Here is a 15,858-nt window from a genome sequence, read left to right as displayed (position 1 = left end):
TTTTCCATGATAAAGAGCTCACGGCTCATGCTAAAATAATTCAACAATAATATTTTTCCGTAATAAAGAGCTCACGGCTCCATCACAATGAGTACGAAATCTCACAAAAATATTCGGGAATAAATAACTCAACAAAATAGTATTTCAAAATTTTAGTACGATGCTTCAATACCAAATTTAAAATATAAAATAATTCATATTAATAATACTTAATTTAAAGAAAATGAACCTTCAATAATGCACAGAATAAAAGAAACCAAGTTTCAACTAAACAGGTAAAACAATTAGCAGGAAAATGTAAAGCAAATTTAAAATATAAACATTTAAATCAATGATGAAGAATATAACAAGGTAAAATTATTGAATTTAATATGCAACAGCGATCTACACAATTTAAAAATATAATCTTTAACATTTAGTCCGTTTACACACTCGTCACCTCGTGTACACGACTTTCAACATATTTTAATTTATCACTTCAATACCAATCCTAGGAAAAATTTCGCCCACACAAGGTTAGACAAGTCACTTACCTTGATTTGCTCCAATTTAACCAAGTAGTATGCATTTTCCTCAATTTTCTGACTCTGATCGACTCAAATCTAGTAATTAATTCGACACAGTCAACAAAAATTATAGAATCAATTCCATAAGAAAATACTATATTTTCCATAAAAAATTGAAATTAACTCAAAAATTATCCATGGGGCCAACGTCTCGAAATCCGACAAAAGTTATGAAATATGAACACTCATTCAACCACTAGTCTAACAATACCAAAATGACTAAATTCCGATAACAATTCGACCCTCAAATCTTCAAATCTATCCAAGAGGGTTTTCAAAATTTTCCAACTTAAATCACCAATTAATTGTTAAAAACAGTGATGGATTCGGGTAATCTAACCAAGATTGAGTTAAGAACACTTACCCCGATATTTTCTCCGAAAATCTCCCAAAAATTGCCTCAATCCGAGCTCCAAATCGTTAAAAATGAAAAATAAAGTCCCATTTTCAAAACTTAAACTTTCTGCCCAGGCTTTTTCTTCTATGTGATCGTGGCCAAAGGCACGCGATCGCGAAGAACAGAATAAGGTTGCCCAGAATTAAGCTTATGCAATCGCGGATAACTCCACGCGATCGCGAAACACGGCATTCCTAGACCTACACAATCGCAGACTCATCCACGCGATCGTGAAGGGTTAAGCGTGTGGACCAGGTTCTGCCTCGTTTCCTCTTCACGAACGCGGTCTTAGCCACGCGTTCGCATAGCACAACTTGTCAAACCTACGCGATTGCGGACTCGCCCACGCGATCGTATAGCACAAAATTTCAGTTGCCCAATTAACCCTATGCGATCGCATACCTTCTCACGCGATCGCGTAGAAGAAAACCAGAACCTGCAAAAACCAAAACTTCAGCTATCAAGCCAAGTCCAAAAATGATCCGTTAAACATCTGAAACTCACCCGAGCCCCTCGGGACCTCAAACAAATATACCAACAAGTCCTAATACATCATACGAACTTAGTTGAGTTCTCAAATCACATCCAACAGCACTAAAAATACGAATCACACATAGATCCAAGCCTAATGAACTTTGAAACTTTCAATTTCTACAAACGACGCCGGAACCTATCAAATCAAGTCCGATTAACCTCAAATTTTGCACGTAAGTCACAAATGACATAACGGAGCTATGAAAATTTTCGAAACTGGATTCCTACTCCGGTATCAAAAGTCAACTCCCCGGTCAAACTTCCAAACTTAAATTCCTATTTTAGCCATTTCAAACCTAATTTAACTACGGACTTCCACATAAAAGTTCGAACACGCTCATAAGTCCAAAATCACCATACGGAGTTGTTGGAATCATCAAAATTCTATTCCGGGGTCATTTTCTCAAAATGTTGACCGAAGTCAAACTTAGCATTTTAAGGCCAACTCAAGGAACCAAGTGTTCCGATTTCAACCCGAACACTTCCAAATCCTGAACCAACCATCCTCGCAAGTCATAAATTTATAAAAGCACATACGGGGAGTTTTATTTAGGGGAACAGGGTTCTAAAAATAAAAATGACCGGTTGGGTCATTACAATTTATTACATAGTTCAAATAAGGAAAGATTTAATGAATAAAGTTTTAGTTGATTTCTAAATCCTAAATATTAGGAGAATGATTAAATTATAATTTTGTCCAATGTAAACTCTATTTTTAAAGGGTAAAAAAGGCGAACGACATTTCGTTAAGTTTAATATAGTATAAATATAGATATAGATAATATAGATTATTGGATATTAAAAATTATGGTTCGATTATTTCAAATTTTATCATATAAAACTTAATATAGGAAGAAACACTTGCTACCGAGATTTTGTTTTTTTAGTTTTTAGAGTTCTAATTCGAAATCTCTGATCAATAGCGAAAAACTCTCATTCAGTAATGTTTTGTTTATGTATTCAATTGTACTACTCGATTATGTTGTCTTTTGTTTATTCATTTTGCAATCTAATTTATCTTTCTTTTTCACCATCTTTTGAAACCTTTTCCCGTGTTTTAATTTTCAAAACCGCGTGAGTATATAATGACGGTGGATTGTACTCTTGTTTTATCTTTTTCGTTTTTGTTTTTTATATTTAATTTCAGGGGTGGGGTAATAGTGGACCTTCCAATTATAAAAAAGAAATCTTCACATTGGGGATTTTTATTTAATTTTTCTTTTTAAGTATTTTTGCGACAAATGGTGATTTGTGAATAGAGGAAGGCAAGGGAAATTAAGGGAAGGAATAGGTCAAATTTGAATATTACTAGTCTGTTTGGCCAAACCGTAAAAATCAGCTTATTTTTAGAAAAAAAAAATTCAAAAGTACTTGGTGAGAAACAATGTGTTTGGCTAATTATTTGAAAAGCACTTCTGAGTAGCAATTAGTGTTTGACCAAGCTTTAAAAACTGCTTCTAAATGTATTTTTCAAAAAAATACTTTTTTAAAGAAGCTACTTTTTCTGCTTCTCCTCAAAAGTATTTTTTTTTCTTCCAAAAGTTTGTGCATCTGGGATAATAGAAACTAGGCCAAACAGGCTATACACCTAACTTGGTCAAATTTGAGTCCTAAACCTAAGTTATGTGGTGAAATTACAACTTTTACCTAAAATTTAGGGGTGGAGCTACATAGACTAAAAAGAGTATAATTGAATTTCTTGTTAGAGAAATTTTATATATATATATAATAAGTTTTTATGTTAGCAACTAACTCAAAAAATTTTGCATAGGCGACTCCATTTTTAGGACTCTGAGTGGGGTATCCTCTTTGGGGCGCGACTACTTCGGATCTACACCGAAAAGTCCCACTTTCGAGGGTTAAATGTTGCATACTAAAGGCAATTCTATTCTTATGATTCAAACCCGAGATTCACGTTAAGGATGACAGAATACTTACTATTCCAGTGCACCCGTTAGTGGTCACCATAGGTAAATTTCAATCTCACTTTCAAGGGTTAGCTTTAAGGCTAACATAAATTGAATGAAGATAGATAGCCAGACTCCAAATTAGGTCTAAAAAAGATGCATTAATTGAATGAAGATGAATAGCCAGACCAAAATCTAACTACAATTAGGTAGTCTAAACATTATGAAAGTTTGGCATGGGCCGGGGGGGGAGGGGGAGGACAAAGCAAAACGTGCAAAATTTTCTCAAATAGTGTTTGGTCAATTATTGGAGGCCAACAAGATAGTCATATCACAGATCATAATAAACAATTATTAAAAGAAAATAATAAAATTTCAAGCAGGCATGTTTGACCTTACCCCACTTGCAATTGTGGCTTGTTGATTATTTCCATTACCATCTTTAGTTTTAGTTTTTGTATATGCATTTATTTATTTATTTTATAATAGTGGTAAATAAATTTATTTTATAATAGTGGTGACCGATTCAAAGGTATCATGTTTTGTCCTTACTGAAACTTGAACCCAGATCTAATATGATTTTCACCGTTTCATTAACCGTTATAACAAACTTTTGAATGCTTATATACGGAGGTGGACTCAGGATCACCAGCACCTCTAAAGTTCAGCAAAAAATTTATGTATGCATACAAATATTTTTAAAAAATAATAATATATTAATAGTTAGCACTCTATATAGAAAATAAATTTGGGTTAAATCGAAAAGTGTAACCAGACTTTTAAATTTTGAGTCCGCCTCTACTTTTATATGCATTTATTATCTATATTTTTTCTTTTCCTTCATCGCTATCTTATCTATGATAGAAACTAACAGTTTGAGCTCTTCCCTTGGAGGGAATGAATTATTTCCGAGAAATACCTTCAAAATCTTGAAAAAGATTTTGGGGCCGTACAACAAATTTTTAAAAAAGAAATAGAAATGAAAATGCAACAAAAATGAACGTTAATAAATCAAATACATATGAGGTACTGAACAAACAATCTTAGTCTTAATTACAAAAAATCTCTCAATAATAGTAAATCAGATCTAGTTAGATAATATTGGCTTCAATCAAGCTTGAAACCAAGACAAAAAAAAAAAAAATACTTGAAAGATACTTTGTCAATTACTAGTAATATTACCAAAATAACTAAAAGAACTGCTCAGTTTTCACTGGAACAAATTGAGCACCTAATCCAAGCCATGCCTTATTTTCCTCATTCTTAGAATCAGCTACTTTTTTGTTGCAAATCTGATATGGTGCAGTTGAAGTAATTCTATCTTTTCTTTTCTCCAAAAATCTTGTAAGTGAATTTCGTCTCGCAATTGGTAAATCAGCAACAGAGGATTGTGATATTGGCACCTGAGTTCGCGTACGAAGTTCTTGAGTCGAATTGATAGTAACAGATTCAGCTGATTTTTTATTATTTACCATTGCATAAGAAAAAATGTTACTAGCCAAATTCTGTTTGTTGTTGTTTTTTTTGCTAGCCAATTTCATGATTTCATTTGCCTTATCTGCTGGAAAATCATCAAATACAATAACTTGGCCACCATAAAATATTGTCATTTGTGCCTTTTCTGGTTCAGATTTTGCAGTAGAAATAACTTCTTGAGGAAAAAGATTCATTGGTTTTTGAGAATTATTCTCAGCTGAATCACCTGATTTCTCAATCATTGGCAATAAATTCATAGTAGTAGTTGTTTGGTTTCCTGTTTCAAGAAATAAGACCAAAATACATCAGAAAAAAACGCCTCAATTTCCAAAATATTTAAAAAGCTGAAATTTTGAAACTAGAATAACTGTTTCTTTTTAGCCTTTCCTAGAATGAATCATACATTTCAATATTTAACTTTAAACTTTTTATTTTATTCTTAATGACAAGCATTTTTAGTCACAGAAATATCATGTTATGCATCACAAGCCGGGGCGGAGCTGAAGCTCCTTTCAAAGGATATATTTGTGTTAAAAAATTTATCAAATAAATACAAATGTTATATTTAGAATCCAGTTATTAGCACTTAGAGTATCGTTCCAAAATTCAGAACTCATAAAGTTGAAATCCTTGAAATGAATTCACAAGTTTCAATTTTTTTAATTTTTCTTAGACTTTGTGTTCAGTTCAACACCGATACACAAATTAAGTAAGAGGGAATACTAGCTAAGATGGGCGGATCTATTGTACGGGGCTCAACATAATCTAATAGTTTTGGCTCAAATTCTATATTTTGTTAAAAAAATTTAATTAATATATATAAATAATTTATTCAAAACTCAATAAGTTGTATTTTCTATAAAACTTAAAATTCTAGCTCCGTCTAGGTTATGCTAGCTAACACCCTAACTAGCAAATGATAACAGAAAACACCTATGGATTTAAAGTTCACATTTTGACAAGAAGAGGATAAAATAAAGAGTAAAAAGGGAAGAAAAAAAAAGAACATACCAATTGGTTCAAAACTGCGGTAGATACCAAGATTATTGAGATCTCCAAATGAACCTTTTTTCTTCAAGAATTGACTCAAAAGATTACAAGTTTGAGAAAACTGAGACTTCTGGCCGGTGACCTTGCCGGAATCTACAATCTCCGATGAGCCCATTTTGTTTTCCGGTAGCAACTAATAAAACCAAATATATCAAGAATCTGTAATAAGCTCGAGAATATTTGTAAGTTGAAATAAATTTGAAACTGTTTGATGAAGAATCTGGTTTGAGTACAATGTGTATTTATATATGAAAAAAAGATATAGGGGGGAGGGGGTTTGAGTGATGGGGGTGGGTGGGTAAGAGGGGGTGGGGTGGGTATTCCTATCTGTTGTAAGAATTAATGCATGAACGAGGAACACGTGGGGTTTTTAGTACATTAATGTAGTAAAACTCTGTTTGTGGTTTTGTTTGTTTGGTTGTTTTGGTTCAAATACAAAAAAGGTATTGATTTGAAAAGGAAATGGAGTTATTAAAGTATGAACAAAGAAAAAACAAAAGTAATCCATAATTCAAACACGTTTTCTTTTACGTCTCAAAAAAAGATACAACTGTGTATATTGCGCGTTGTTCGGTCACTAGCAAATTACCCTCTGTTTTGTTTATATTTACGATGTCTGCCCTCCTTCTCATTTCGTTTACTTTTCCTCTTCTTTTTTTTTCTTTTGTTTTTTCATTTTATATTTGTCCTTGCAATAAAATCGTTTTTTCCCTTTGAAAATAGTTGTTTATGTTAGTGTGTGTTTGAATTTAGTTGGGAAAAAAAAATTAGCTAGTAGTTTATAGTGATTTAGTTGTTTTTAAGTTTAAGCTGTAGTTTTTGTTCGAATTTACTAAAATAATATAATCAATCTTTAAGACATTATAGACGTTTTCATTTGATAAATTACAAAATTGACTTAGTGCCAAACTAAAGGGGTTTCAATGTAAGTACTCAAAATTATCAGGGTTTATAATGTTCAATTTTGGACACTGCTTCAGTATCAAACATGTCAAAAATAATAAATATTTAATCGGGTGTTTATATCAATTCAATAAATACATGACTCATGTATTTAAAAATATAGTTATCATGAAATTATAGTTACTTAATATACATTCTTATCATTAATTTATCACTTAATCACAATAAATTAAAATAATTTAATGTAAACACGTGATATGAGTAAGTTTTTACCATCAAAAATTGAGTTTTTTGTTTAGCTTCATAAAACTATATGGAACTAAATCTATCTTTACAACTATTGATATGTTAATTCCTTTAAATTGAGTTTCCTTTTCTTTTGTCCACCTAGTCAATTCGTTCCACATATAATTATTAATAACATTATTAAAAAGAAGAAATTAATGCTAGTATCATTAGCAATTTAGCATTACCAACAAGTGAACCAAACAAATATAGAAGAAACAATAATCAAAACAGACAATAAACATGTCAAGCCCTATGTATATATAAGACTTAAATTCATAATCTTTGAATCTTAGATGTCATCGTTATCTTAATAGCATCTTACATTAAAACCTCATAATTACTTTAACTAGACACGTTTAAAATTATTACTTACTTTACAAGAGATAATTTATATTTTTATCTCATGCATCGAAGTACTATGGCCTATTGATTAGTGAAGCGAGTGCAAATTTTTGAAGATCAAACTTCAAATTTGAACATAAACAAAAAAAAAAAATACTGTATGATTTCATTCTATTTTCCTAATTTTTGATGGACAATATTAGTTATATATTATCTGTACTGACAGGAAGTGTTAGATATTTGGCAAAATAATTGTGTGCGCACACTTGCTCGGAAGCTATCGTTAAAAAAAAGGTTTATGTTTTTTTACTTATATCATTGTCAAAAAAATAAGTAAACGGTAGTCGAGCGTATTCTACTAAGTTTTACTAATAGGAGGGTGCAGGTCGAGAATTAGAGTAGAAGGTAGTCGGTAACCGAGTGTTCTTCGTACTCATACCAGTAGTAGTAGTTAGGGGTGTACAAATGAAACCGACAAACCACACCAACCCGATAATTCGAGTCAAACCGAGACAAAAAAATCCGACTATGGTTTGGTTTGATTGGTTTGGTGTTGGAAAAAAAAAACTGACGATATTTGGTTTGGTTTGGTTTTAAATAAAAAAAAATCAAACCGAAACCAAACCAATCCGACATTATATGTATAGAAGTTTTAAATATATTTAATACATGAAAATATTTATTATAGTGTAGTTTATAAATATTTCTTATGCTTTTTCATAATTTTATCTTTTAACGTATTATTTCAATCTTGGACTTATAATTTTTGGATGCTCCAATAAGTTTTATAGTCCATAAATGTTAGTAACTCAAATAAATCCTAAACCAAAATCAAATCAATACTAATGATAATAAAAGACATTCAATTCAATTGTACTATGAATGAAAATAGTGTTGGATATTTATTTTTTAGTTTTTTCATGGTTTAGATAAAATGCATAACTTATTTTTCTTTTAGTGTTTAGTCAAGTAAATAATAGTACTTATTAGTCGTACTTATTTTAGCAACTTATTAGTAATTTTAAATTATGTTTGTTTTCATTATGGCTTATTAATAATATTTATTTTATGTGATTTTCTCATCTTTATTGTTGAATATTTTAGTACAATGTCATGAATCATCTCATATTTATGTTATTTTATTAAAAAATACCTTATATAGTTCTGTCTTATTAGGATTAAAGAAATATTTGGAGCACAAATTCTATATTTTGTGCTATGAAGACTTTATGGGGAAAAAAAACCGAAACAACCCGAAAACCCGAAAAAAATTGAGATTTAAAAATCCGACTTTTATTGGTTTGGTCTTTAGATTTAATAACCCGCTATAATTGGTTTGGTTTGGTAATTAGAAACTCCAAACCAACCCGACCCATGTACACCCCTAGTAGTAGCATAGCACATATTCTCGTATTTTTATATTCTTAAATTTCTATTACTAGATGTTGTTTCTTTCGCTTTGGTCATCTTATTATTTTGCTATTATTATTGCTTCTTTTTATTTTTATTATTGTTATGCTTATGGTTTCTCACCTCTCTTTTCATTATTGTTGTGCTTATGTTTTCTTGTAGTATTTATTTCTCATTATTGTTGTATTGTCATAAAAATAAAAATTCAATTTAAAATCGACATCAATTAAAGTTGCACCTATTTGCACGTGACATATAGATAGAGGACAGTACAGAATGGGCATTGGATTCGGTCCTTTCATTGAAAGGATTTTGTGATGACTGATGACTGATGATAGTTAGTACCCAAACACGTCATAGTTTGTTCTTTTTCTTTTTCTCTTTCTCGTCAATTTTCTTTTATTTTTGTAGGGGTTTTGGATCGAATGCTATAGGAAATAGAAAAAAGAGAATATAAAAGAAATGATTATCTTTCTTAAACCTAAATTTTATAAAATAGAGCTACAATTAGGAGAATCTTGTAGCACGTTTGGTCAAGTTTCTTTTCGGCCTAAATACGTTATTTTGGGCCTAAAGTGCTTTTTTCAAAGTTAGGGTGTTCGACCAAACTTTTAGAAGGAAAAAAAATATAGTTGAATAGAAGTAGAAGCAGATTTTGAGAAACAAAAAAGTAGTTTCTTTCCAAAAATACTTTTGGGAAAAATACACTTCGAAACACTTATTAAAAACGTGACCAAACATTAATTGTTGCTCAAAAATATTTTTCAAATTAATTAGCCAAATATAAATTGTTTCTCGCCAAAAGTACTTTGGAGAAAATCAGTTTTCAAATATAAGATCATTTTAGAAGTTAGCCAAACATACCATTGATCTAGTTGTTACAATATTCATGTCAACCCTAATGTTAATTTTTACCAGATTATTCCTTTCGATTCACTTTATATGATAGATATTTTATTTGAGAAGTTAAAATGGTAGTTTTATTTGACCTAAATAATACACAATATGATAACAGAGAACATAAGACATGAGTATGATGAAGGCCATATGGTCTTGAGTCGTGGCATACCATTTTAATACACTTAAAACTTTATATGAACATATAAATGTATATGACAAAATTAAGCACAAAATAGATATGTAAAGAAACGAAAACTTAAGCAGTGTAAAACAAACTAGCAATCAACTCAAAAATTAATACCAAAAGAGATTAAAATTATACCTTATCTCTAGAGACGGAGCTCGAGGGGCAGAAAGGGGTTTATTCAAATATCTCCATATGAAAATTATACTGTATACATAAAGTTTAATATATATATATATATATATATATATATGTTGAACCCCGTTGTTAAAAATCCTGCATCCGCTACTGCATATATCTGTGATGCGCTATAGTTTAATTAGTCAACAACATGTAAATATAGTTTAATTCAAGTTTTCTAGATTTGATGTATATAATCCACTCACGTGTTTGACTAAGTAAATATAATCTCTTAATTAATGGCAATTCGGTCGAATGTGACTTATATGAGTTCATCCACTCAAATTAGTTGACTCTAAAAATAAAAACAAAATTGTTGACCCCAATTCTTTCTTTGCGTCCTTAGATGGATAAATGATAATAACGTGTTGTTGATTTGGTCTTGTTTATTTTCGAACTTTCCGTATTTTTTTCAAATATATGACTTAGATATAAACACTTTATCTAAAAGCTATAGCCTATTATGGCTTATTCAATGTTTTTACGCATAAAATATAGTTTAATTAATACAGTCAGATCTCTCTATAACAATATTTATATATAACATTCATTCACTGTAAAAGCCAAGTTTTCTTCAAAACCGATTTTTTTAGTTATATTTTACCTCTCTATAACAGTTTTTTTATCTATAATAACAACAACCATATTTATGGCAGACCGCTCTTTGTAAAATTACCCTCTATAACAACCATATAGAATATTTAAGATTACTAATAATAATTCTAAAAATATGCACACAATCTTTTTCAATAAACAAAGTTTCTATCTTGCATAAGATATAAAATTTGAAGATTTTCATATGATATCTTTTCTATTGGGCAAATTTCAAAAAATATTTAGATAGCTAATTTAACTATTAAGCTCTTAGATTTTCTTCAAGAGAAAGTTATTCGATACCTTTTTGCTGAAATTTGAAAATGAATCTCCACCAATTCAAGCGTTATATCGCTAATAAGAGACGAAATCTACAAAACAAGCTATAATTACAAAGTTCTTCCATCAATCTTGAATTTTTTTATTTTTTTTAGGTAGCTTTAAAATGTCTGCCTTAGAGTTTAAATCTTTATACTTTTAGTTAGGGGTGACAATGGTTCGGTTCGATTCAGTTGGTTATTTTATAAAATTTGTACTATATCAATTTTTCGGTTATTTTATGATGTATAACCAAAATTAAACTTTTAAAAATCGTACTAATTATGTCGATTTCTCTTCGGTATCGGTATCGGTATCGGTACGGTCCGGTTAATTTTCGAGATTTTTTTAAATGTCATTTAAAAGACACTAGTAGAAGCATAATGCAATAACATACCTACTTTGATATGACTTATCAAAACTCTCTACACAATTTTACTATTTAAAAGGTGATGAACTAAGAAAACATGAAAGATGATCAGAGTGTAGATCCATCAACTATTCTATAGCAACGTAAAAGAAACTAAGCAAAGACAAAGAAATATAAATCACACGGGTGGAAAGATATTAAGCAAGCTCAAACCCAAGAATAAAGTCTATAGAATATTAAATATTTAAAAATATAAATTTAAATCATACGAAAATTCAATACATTGTAGTTTGCTACTCATAATCTCTAGATTACCTTGTGTCATAAAATTTTCAAATCCCAGCCCTTTCACTAATCCATATATCTTGAACAAATTAATATGCACTAGGTGTTTTCTGTTTTATCGCTAATTTTGGTCCTAAAGTTTGTTTAATATCAATGTTTTATTTGTTTTCTTTACGTCCTTGAGAGTTAAAGATTTCACATCTTACAAGTTACTATCCAAAATCTCTCCATGCTGGAAAAATTAAATACGCACGAGGAGCGGAATAAAAACTCCAGTTTCTCCGCAATAGATTACTCATAAATCATATTAATATATGTTCTATTCTTGTAATCGTTTTTATAATTTCAAGGCTCAAGGAAAAATTTAATGCTTTATTATTTTTAATATTAATATATGTTTCCCATGTAAATTTATTCGGTACGGTTCGGTATTTTTTCGGTTTATTTTCATAAAATAAAAAATCCATCCTAATTATCGGTACGGTTATAGATTTATATAAAAACCTACAGTTTTATTAAAAGAAACCTAAAAATCGGTTCGGTTCGTCGGTTTAGTCGGTTTTTAAATATTCATTGACACCCCTACTTTTAGTTATGAATTCATTACTAATGTATAAATTTTCTTCAATATTTAACTAGTTAAATATACATATCTTTTGAGATGTTAAATTTGATTTTTTTTTTTTTATATTTTATATGTAACATTAAAAAATAAAAAAATAATTATTTTTTGGAAATTTTTATCTACCACAGCCAAAAATATTTAAACATCAAATATTGTTATAGATATATAATAGCTATTTATTATAAACGCTAAAAAATATCGGAACAAACGAGACTGTTATAAAGATACTTGACTGTAGTTTAAATATGTTATATAGCCCACCACCACCAACTTGTACTCTTTATGTTATTTATAATTTAATTTTCTGCTGTACATCACTAACAATTTTCTTTTAATAATAATAAATATTATTATTATTATTATTATTATTGTTGCTATCAACCATAAAAAGTCGGTAATAAAGATTTTGCTATCCAGTAAGAGAATAAAATAAGAAAGGACTTTGTCTTATATTGTACTAAATAGAATGAACATAAAACGTATTTTCCTTCCTTACGTTCCCTAGGAGAGAAAATATAAATAGTAATTATTGTTCCTTACATATACCATGTTCGGATCAACTCTTCCACTAGAGCTATCCTTATATTTGAAATGTTAATATGCGAAAGTGAAACTACTCCTGAAACTTCTGATCTTGATTTAATAATAATTATCATTATTATAATTATGATAATATTGACTATTAATGTTGAGCTAGAATAAGTAAGCCTGTACGTGTTGAATGAGCAAAAGAGAAAAATGGGGGACATTGTAACAGGAAAAGGAATCATAATATATACAGTATAAGCACATGTTGAAGGAGGCATTTCATACAAAGTAAGAATCGGTGACTCATTGAATACAGCATTTGAATATTTCTTATTTTAAATAAATGTAAGTTGTCAAATCTAGAAAAAAGGCGGAGTCACGATTTGAACTTTATGAGTTTTTAATTTTATAATAGCAATATCAGATTTTAGTAACTGAGTTATGAATCTAATTTTTATAAATATTTAATAAATTTCTTAATGTATAGACAGGGTTTGAGCTAAAACTAATAGATTCTGCCAAACCCGTAGGTCGGCTTCTAGCTCCACTCCTAATCTGGAATAGTGTTGTACATTTGGGGAAATTTCCAAGAAACATCTTCAAACAATGACCTTTCAAAAGAACCTCTACATCTCATTCTTTTTTAACTTCAGATTTATCTCTTTCCTCTTTGTGCAATGGTCATACTTCCTTTTTAAAAATAGATTTAGGGTGGAATAGAGTGAATTTTTTGCTCATTAAAATTTTTAATCCTGTAACTATAGAGTATCATTTTATTGACTAGTAATTTGTTTCCAACTTTAGCAATGGACAAGCTCCTCATAGGAGTGCTTCCCTTTTAATAGTTGATACTCAACATAAATTCGAATTAGTTTGAATAATGAGTTCCAAATACCATATGGAAAATATGTACGATAACAATAACAACAAATTCAATGTAATCTCATAAAGTTAGGTATGAGGAAGGTATTGTATACGCAAACCTTATTCTTTCTTTGTAAATGTAGAAAGATTGTTTCCGATAGACCTTTGCCTCAAGAAAAGATAAAAAAGAGGCAGTAACAATAACAAAGATAAGATAAGAAAACCGGAGGGAAGAAAAATAACATATGGTAATAGATTTTCTTGCTAATTCCGTAGTTTACTAGCAGTACTTCGTTCATATTCTCGTTTGCTGTCTTGGACTTAGTTTTCTAAATATATTGTCTTGTTATTACTTGTTATCAGTACCTCTTTCATATTCTCTGTTGCTATCTTCGATTTAGTTCTCTAATTATTTGTCTTGCTATCAAGGCTTCTTTCACCTTCGTTAGCCGAGGGTCTATCGGAAACAGTCTCTCTACCCTTCCAGGGTAAGGGTAAGTTTGCGTACATCCTACCCTCCCCATACCTCACTTGTGAGATTATACTGGGTGGTTGTTATTGTTGTTGTTGTGTAATAGATTTTTGCGAATAAGAAAATATAAGACCAATAATACTACTACTACTTGCATGAAAAATGACACGCCCGACTACTTACTAACTTTCTTCGCTAACAAATGGATAACATGTATTTATTTTAATTTTCATTGTTATAAAATGGTGTTTCCTTCCTTTTAGGCTACTTCCACCATGCTTCTGTTTCGGACTCCTTACTTGACCTTCTCAGTTTTAAATAATTTTCTTATCTCCACGCTTAACTACGTGGAAGTTTTTAATTGTATGGCATTCATCAGCTATTACTCAGCATTATCCAATAATTATTTCAATAGAAAATAGCGATAACAAATTTATATCTTTAAATTTGGAAGAAATCCACTAGTAACTACTTCTCTAGATAGTCCATTTCAATTGCTTTATTAGCTATAAATTGGAATGCAACTTGAATAGTTCAATACACATAATTTTCATAACTTCTGTTTATAAGAGCTTTTAGTTTGAGATTTATCTTTTAATTATCTGATGTATAACCATGTAATCATTTTTCACTTTCTGAGTGTCAAACTAAATTGAACTACAAATTTTTATAAATCTATCCTTTTACCATTTTAATACGACCGAAACTGCAAATTATTGTACTTTCAATGTAAGTTTTGAATATTAAAAATTATAATTTAAGATGTAAATTATTTTTTTTAGATTTAGTTCCGAAAATTGATCAAACTACTTGGTAAAGAGAGCAGTTTTCTTGCTAGTTCAAAAAACTGGCATATAGAAAACGAAAGTTGAGTTTAACATTTGAAGACAGAGGATTTCTGGGGGTTGTAAAGGAAATTATGATACTCATCCTTTCTTGATATTATAATCTGATTGGAAGAAAATGACATTATGTTACAAAAAAGATAAATAGCATTTTTTCTTTATATTTAATATATATTTTGTTTGTGGGAATGGGACACAATATAAAATAACCAGATTTGTCTTATATCTGAAAATCTTGCGATAAATGTAGCTTCCAAGAAAAAGGTAAAGGAAGAAAGTTGTTGAAAGAATAATAATTTATAGACAATGATCCAGCTCACATATGGCCAAATGGTAAATGTGGCCAAAAACAGAAATCATGCATATTTTTCTGTTTTTATATAAATATATTTTTTTACATGTACAGACTGCCAAAAAGTTCAAAATTAGAATAACAATTTTGAGGATTTTTTTAAGTAAATACAATGAAAATAGAAAATAATTCGTATGGGATGTAGTAAAAAGACCAGCCTTTTGATTCTTCAAGTAATATATGCAACAACTTGCAAGAAAATTTGAAACATAAATAAAACTTAGCAATGGGCTAAAAGTGGGAAATGAAAGGTAATGGAGAAACCAATATAGCTTTAAAACTGTTGAAAATAATGGTGAGAATACCAGAAAATAAGAAATTTCTAATTTCAACTTTGGTCATAATCTTGGTCACTTACTCCTAAGAAAAACATTGCTCTCTACTGACTTAATAATAGCCAAACTAATGTTACCACAAAGATGTTAAAACACCAACAAGGGTTGGGGAGGTCTCGGGTTCGAGCCCTGG

At 29.9% G+C, this 15,858-nt stretch overlaps 1 protein-coding gene across 1 annotated transcript; it reads right to left on the bottom strand.

Moving 5' to 3' along the window:
- Window positions 1–4,390: 4,390 nt before the first annotated feature.
- Window positions 4,391–6,152, bottom strand: LOC104113057 (protein TIFY 10A). Its single transcript, XM_009623141.4, has 2 exons — window positions 5,892–6,152; window positions 4,391–5,157 (listed from the first exon to the last, which is right to left on the bottom strand). Exons 1-2 carry the CDS (start codon window positions 6,043–6,045, stop codon window positions 4,595–4,597), a joined length of 717 nt encoding a protein of 238 aa, XP_009621436.1. The 5' UTR covers window positions 6,046–6,152; the 3' UTR covers window positions 4,391–4,594.
- Window positions 6,153–15,858: the final 9,706 nt, after the last annotated feature.

The sequence above is a fragment of the Nicotiana tomentosiformis genome, chromosome 6 (assembly GCF_000390325.3).
Source record: "Nicotiana tomentosiformis chromosome 6, ASM39032v3, whole genome shotgun sequence".
Taxonomy (NCBI): Eukaryota; Viridiplantae; Streptophyta; class Magnoliopsida; order Solanales; family Solanaceae; genus Nicotiana; species Nicotiana tomentosiformis.
The sequence above is the reverse complement of the archived record's forward strand: the minus strand, read 5'-3'. Positions and strand labels throughout refer to the sequence as shown.

Bases quoted from the DNA above. Each gene is read 5' to 3' on its own strand.
- LOC104113057 (XM_009623141.4), bottom strand. From the start codon at position 6,045: ATGGGCTCATCGGAGATTGTAGATTCCGGCAAGGTCACCGGCCAGAAG. The intron at 5,158-5,891 runs GTATGTTCTTTT...TTCTTGAAACAG, and splicing joins CCGCAGTTTTGAACCAATTG to GAAACCAAACAACTACTACT.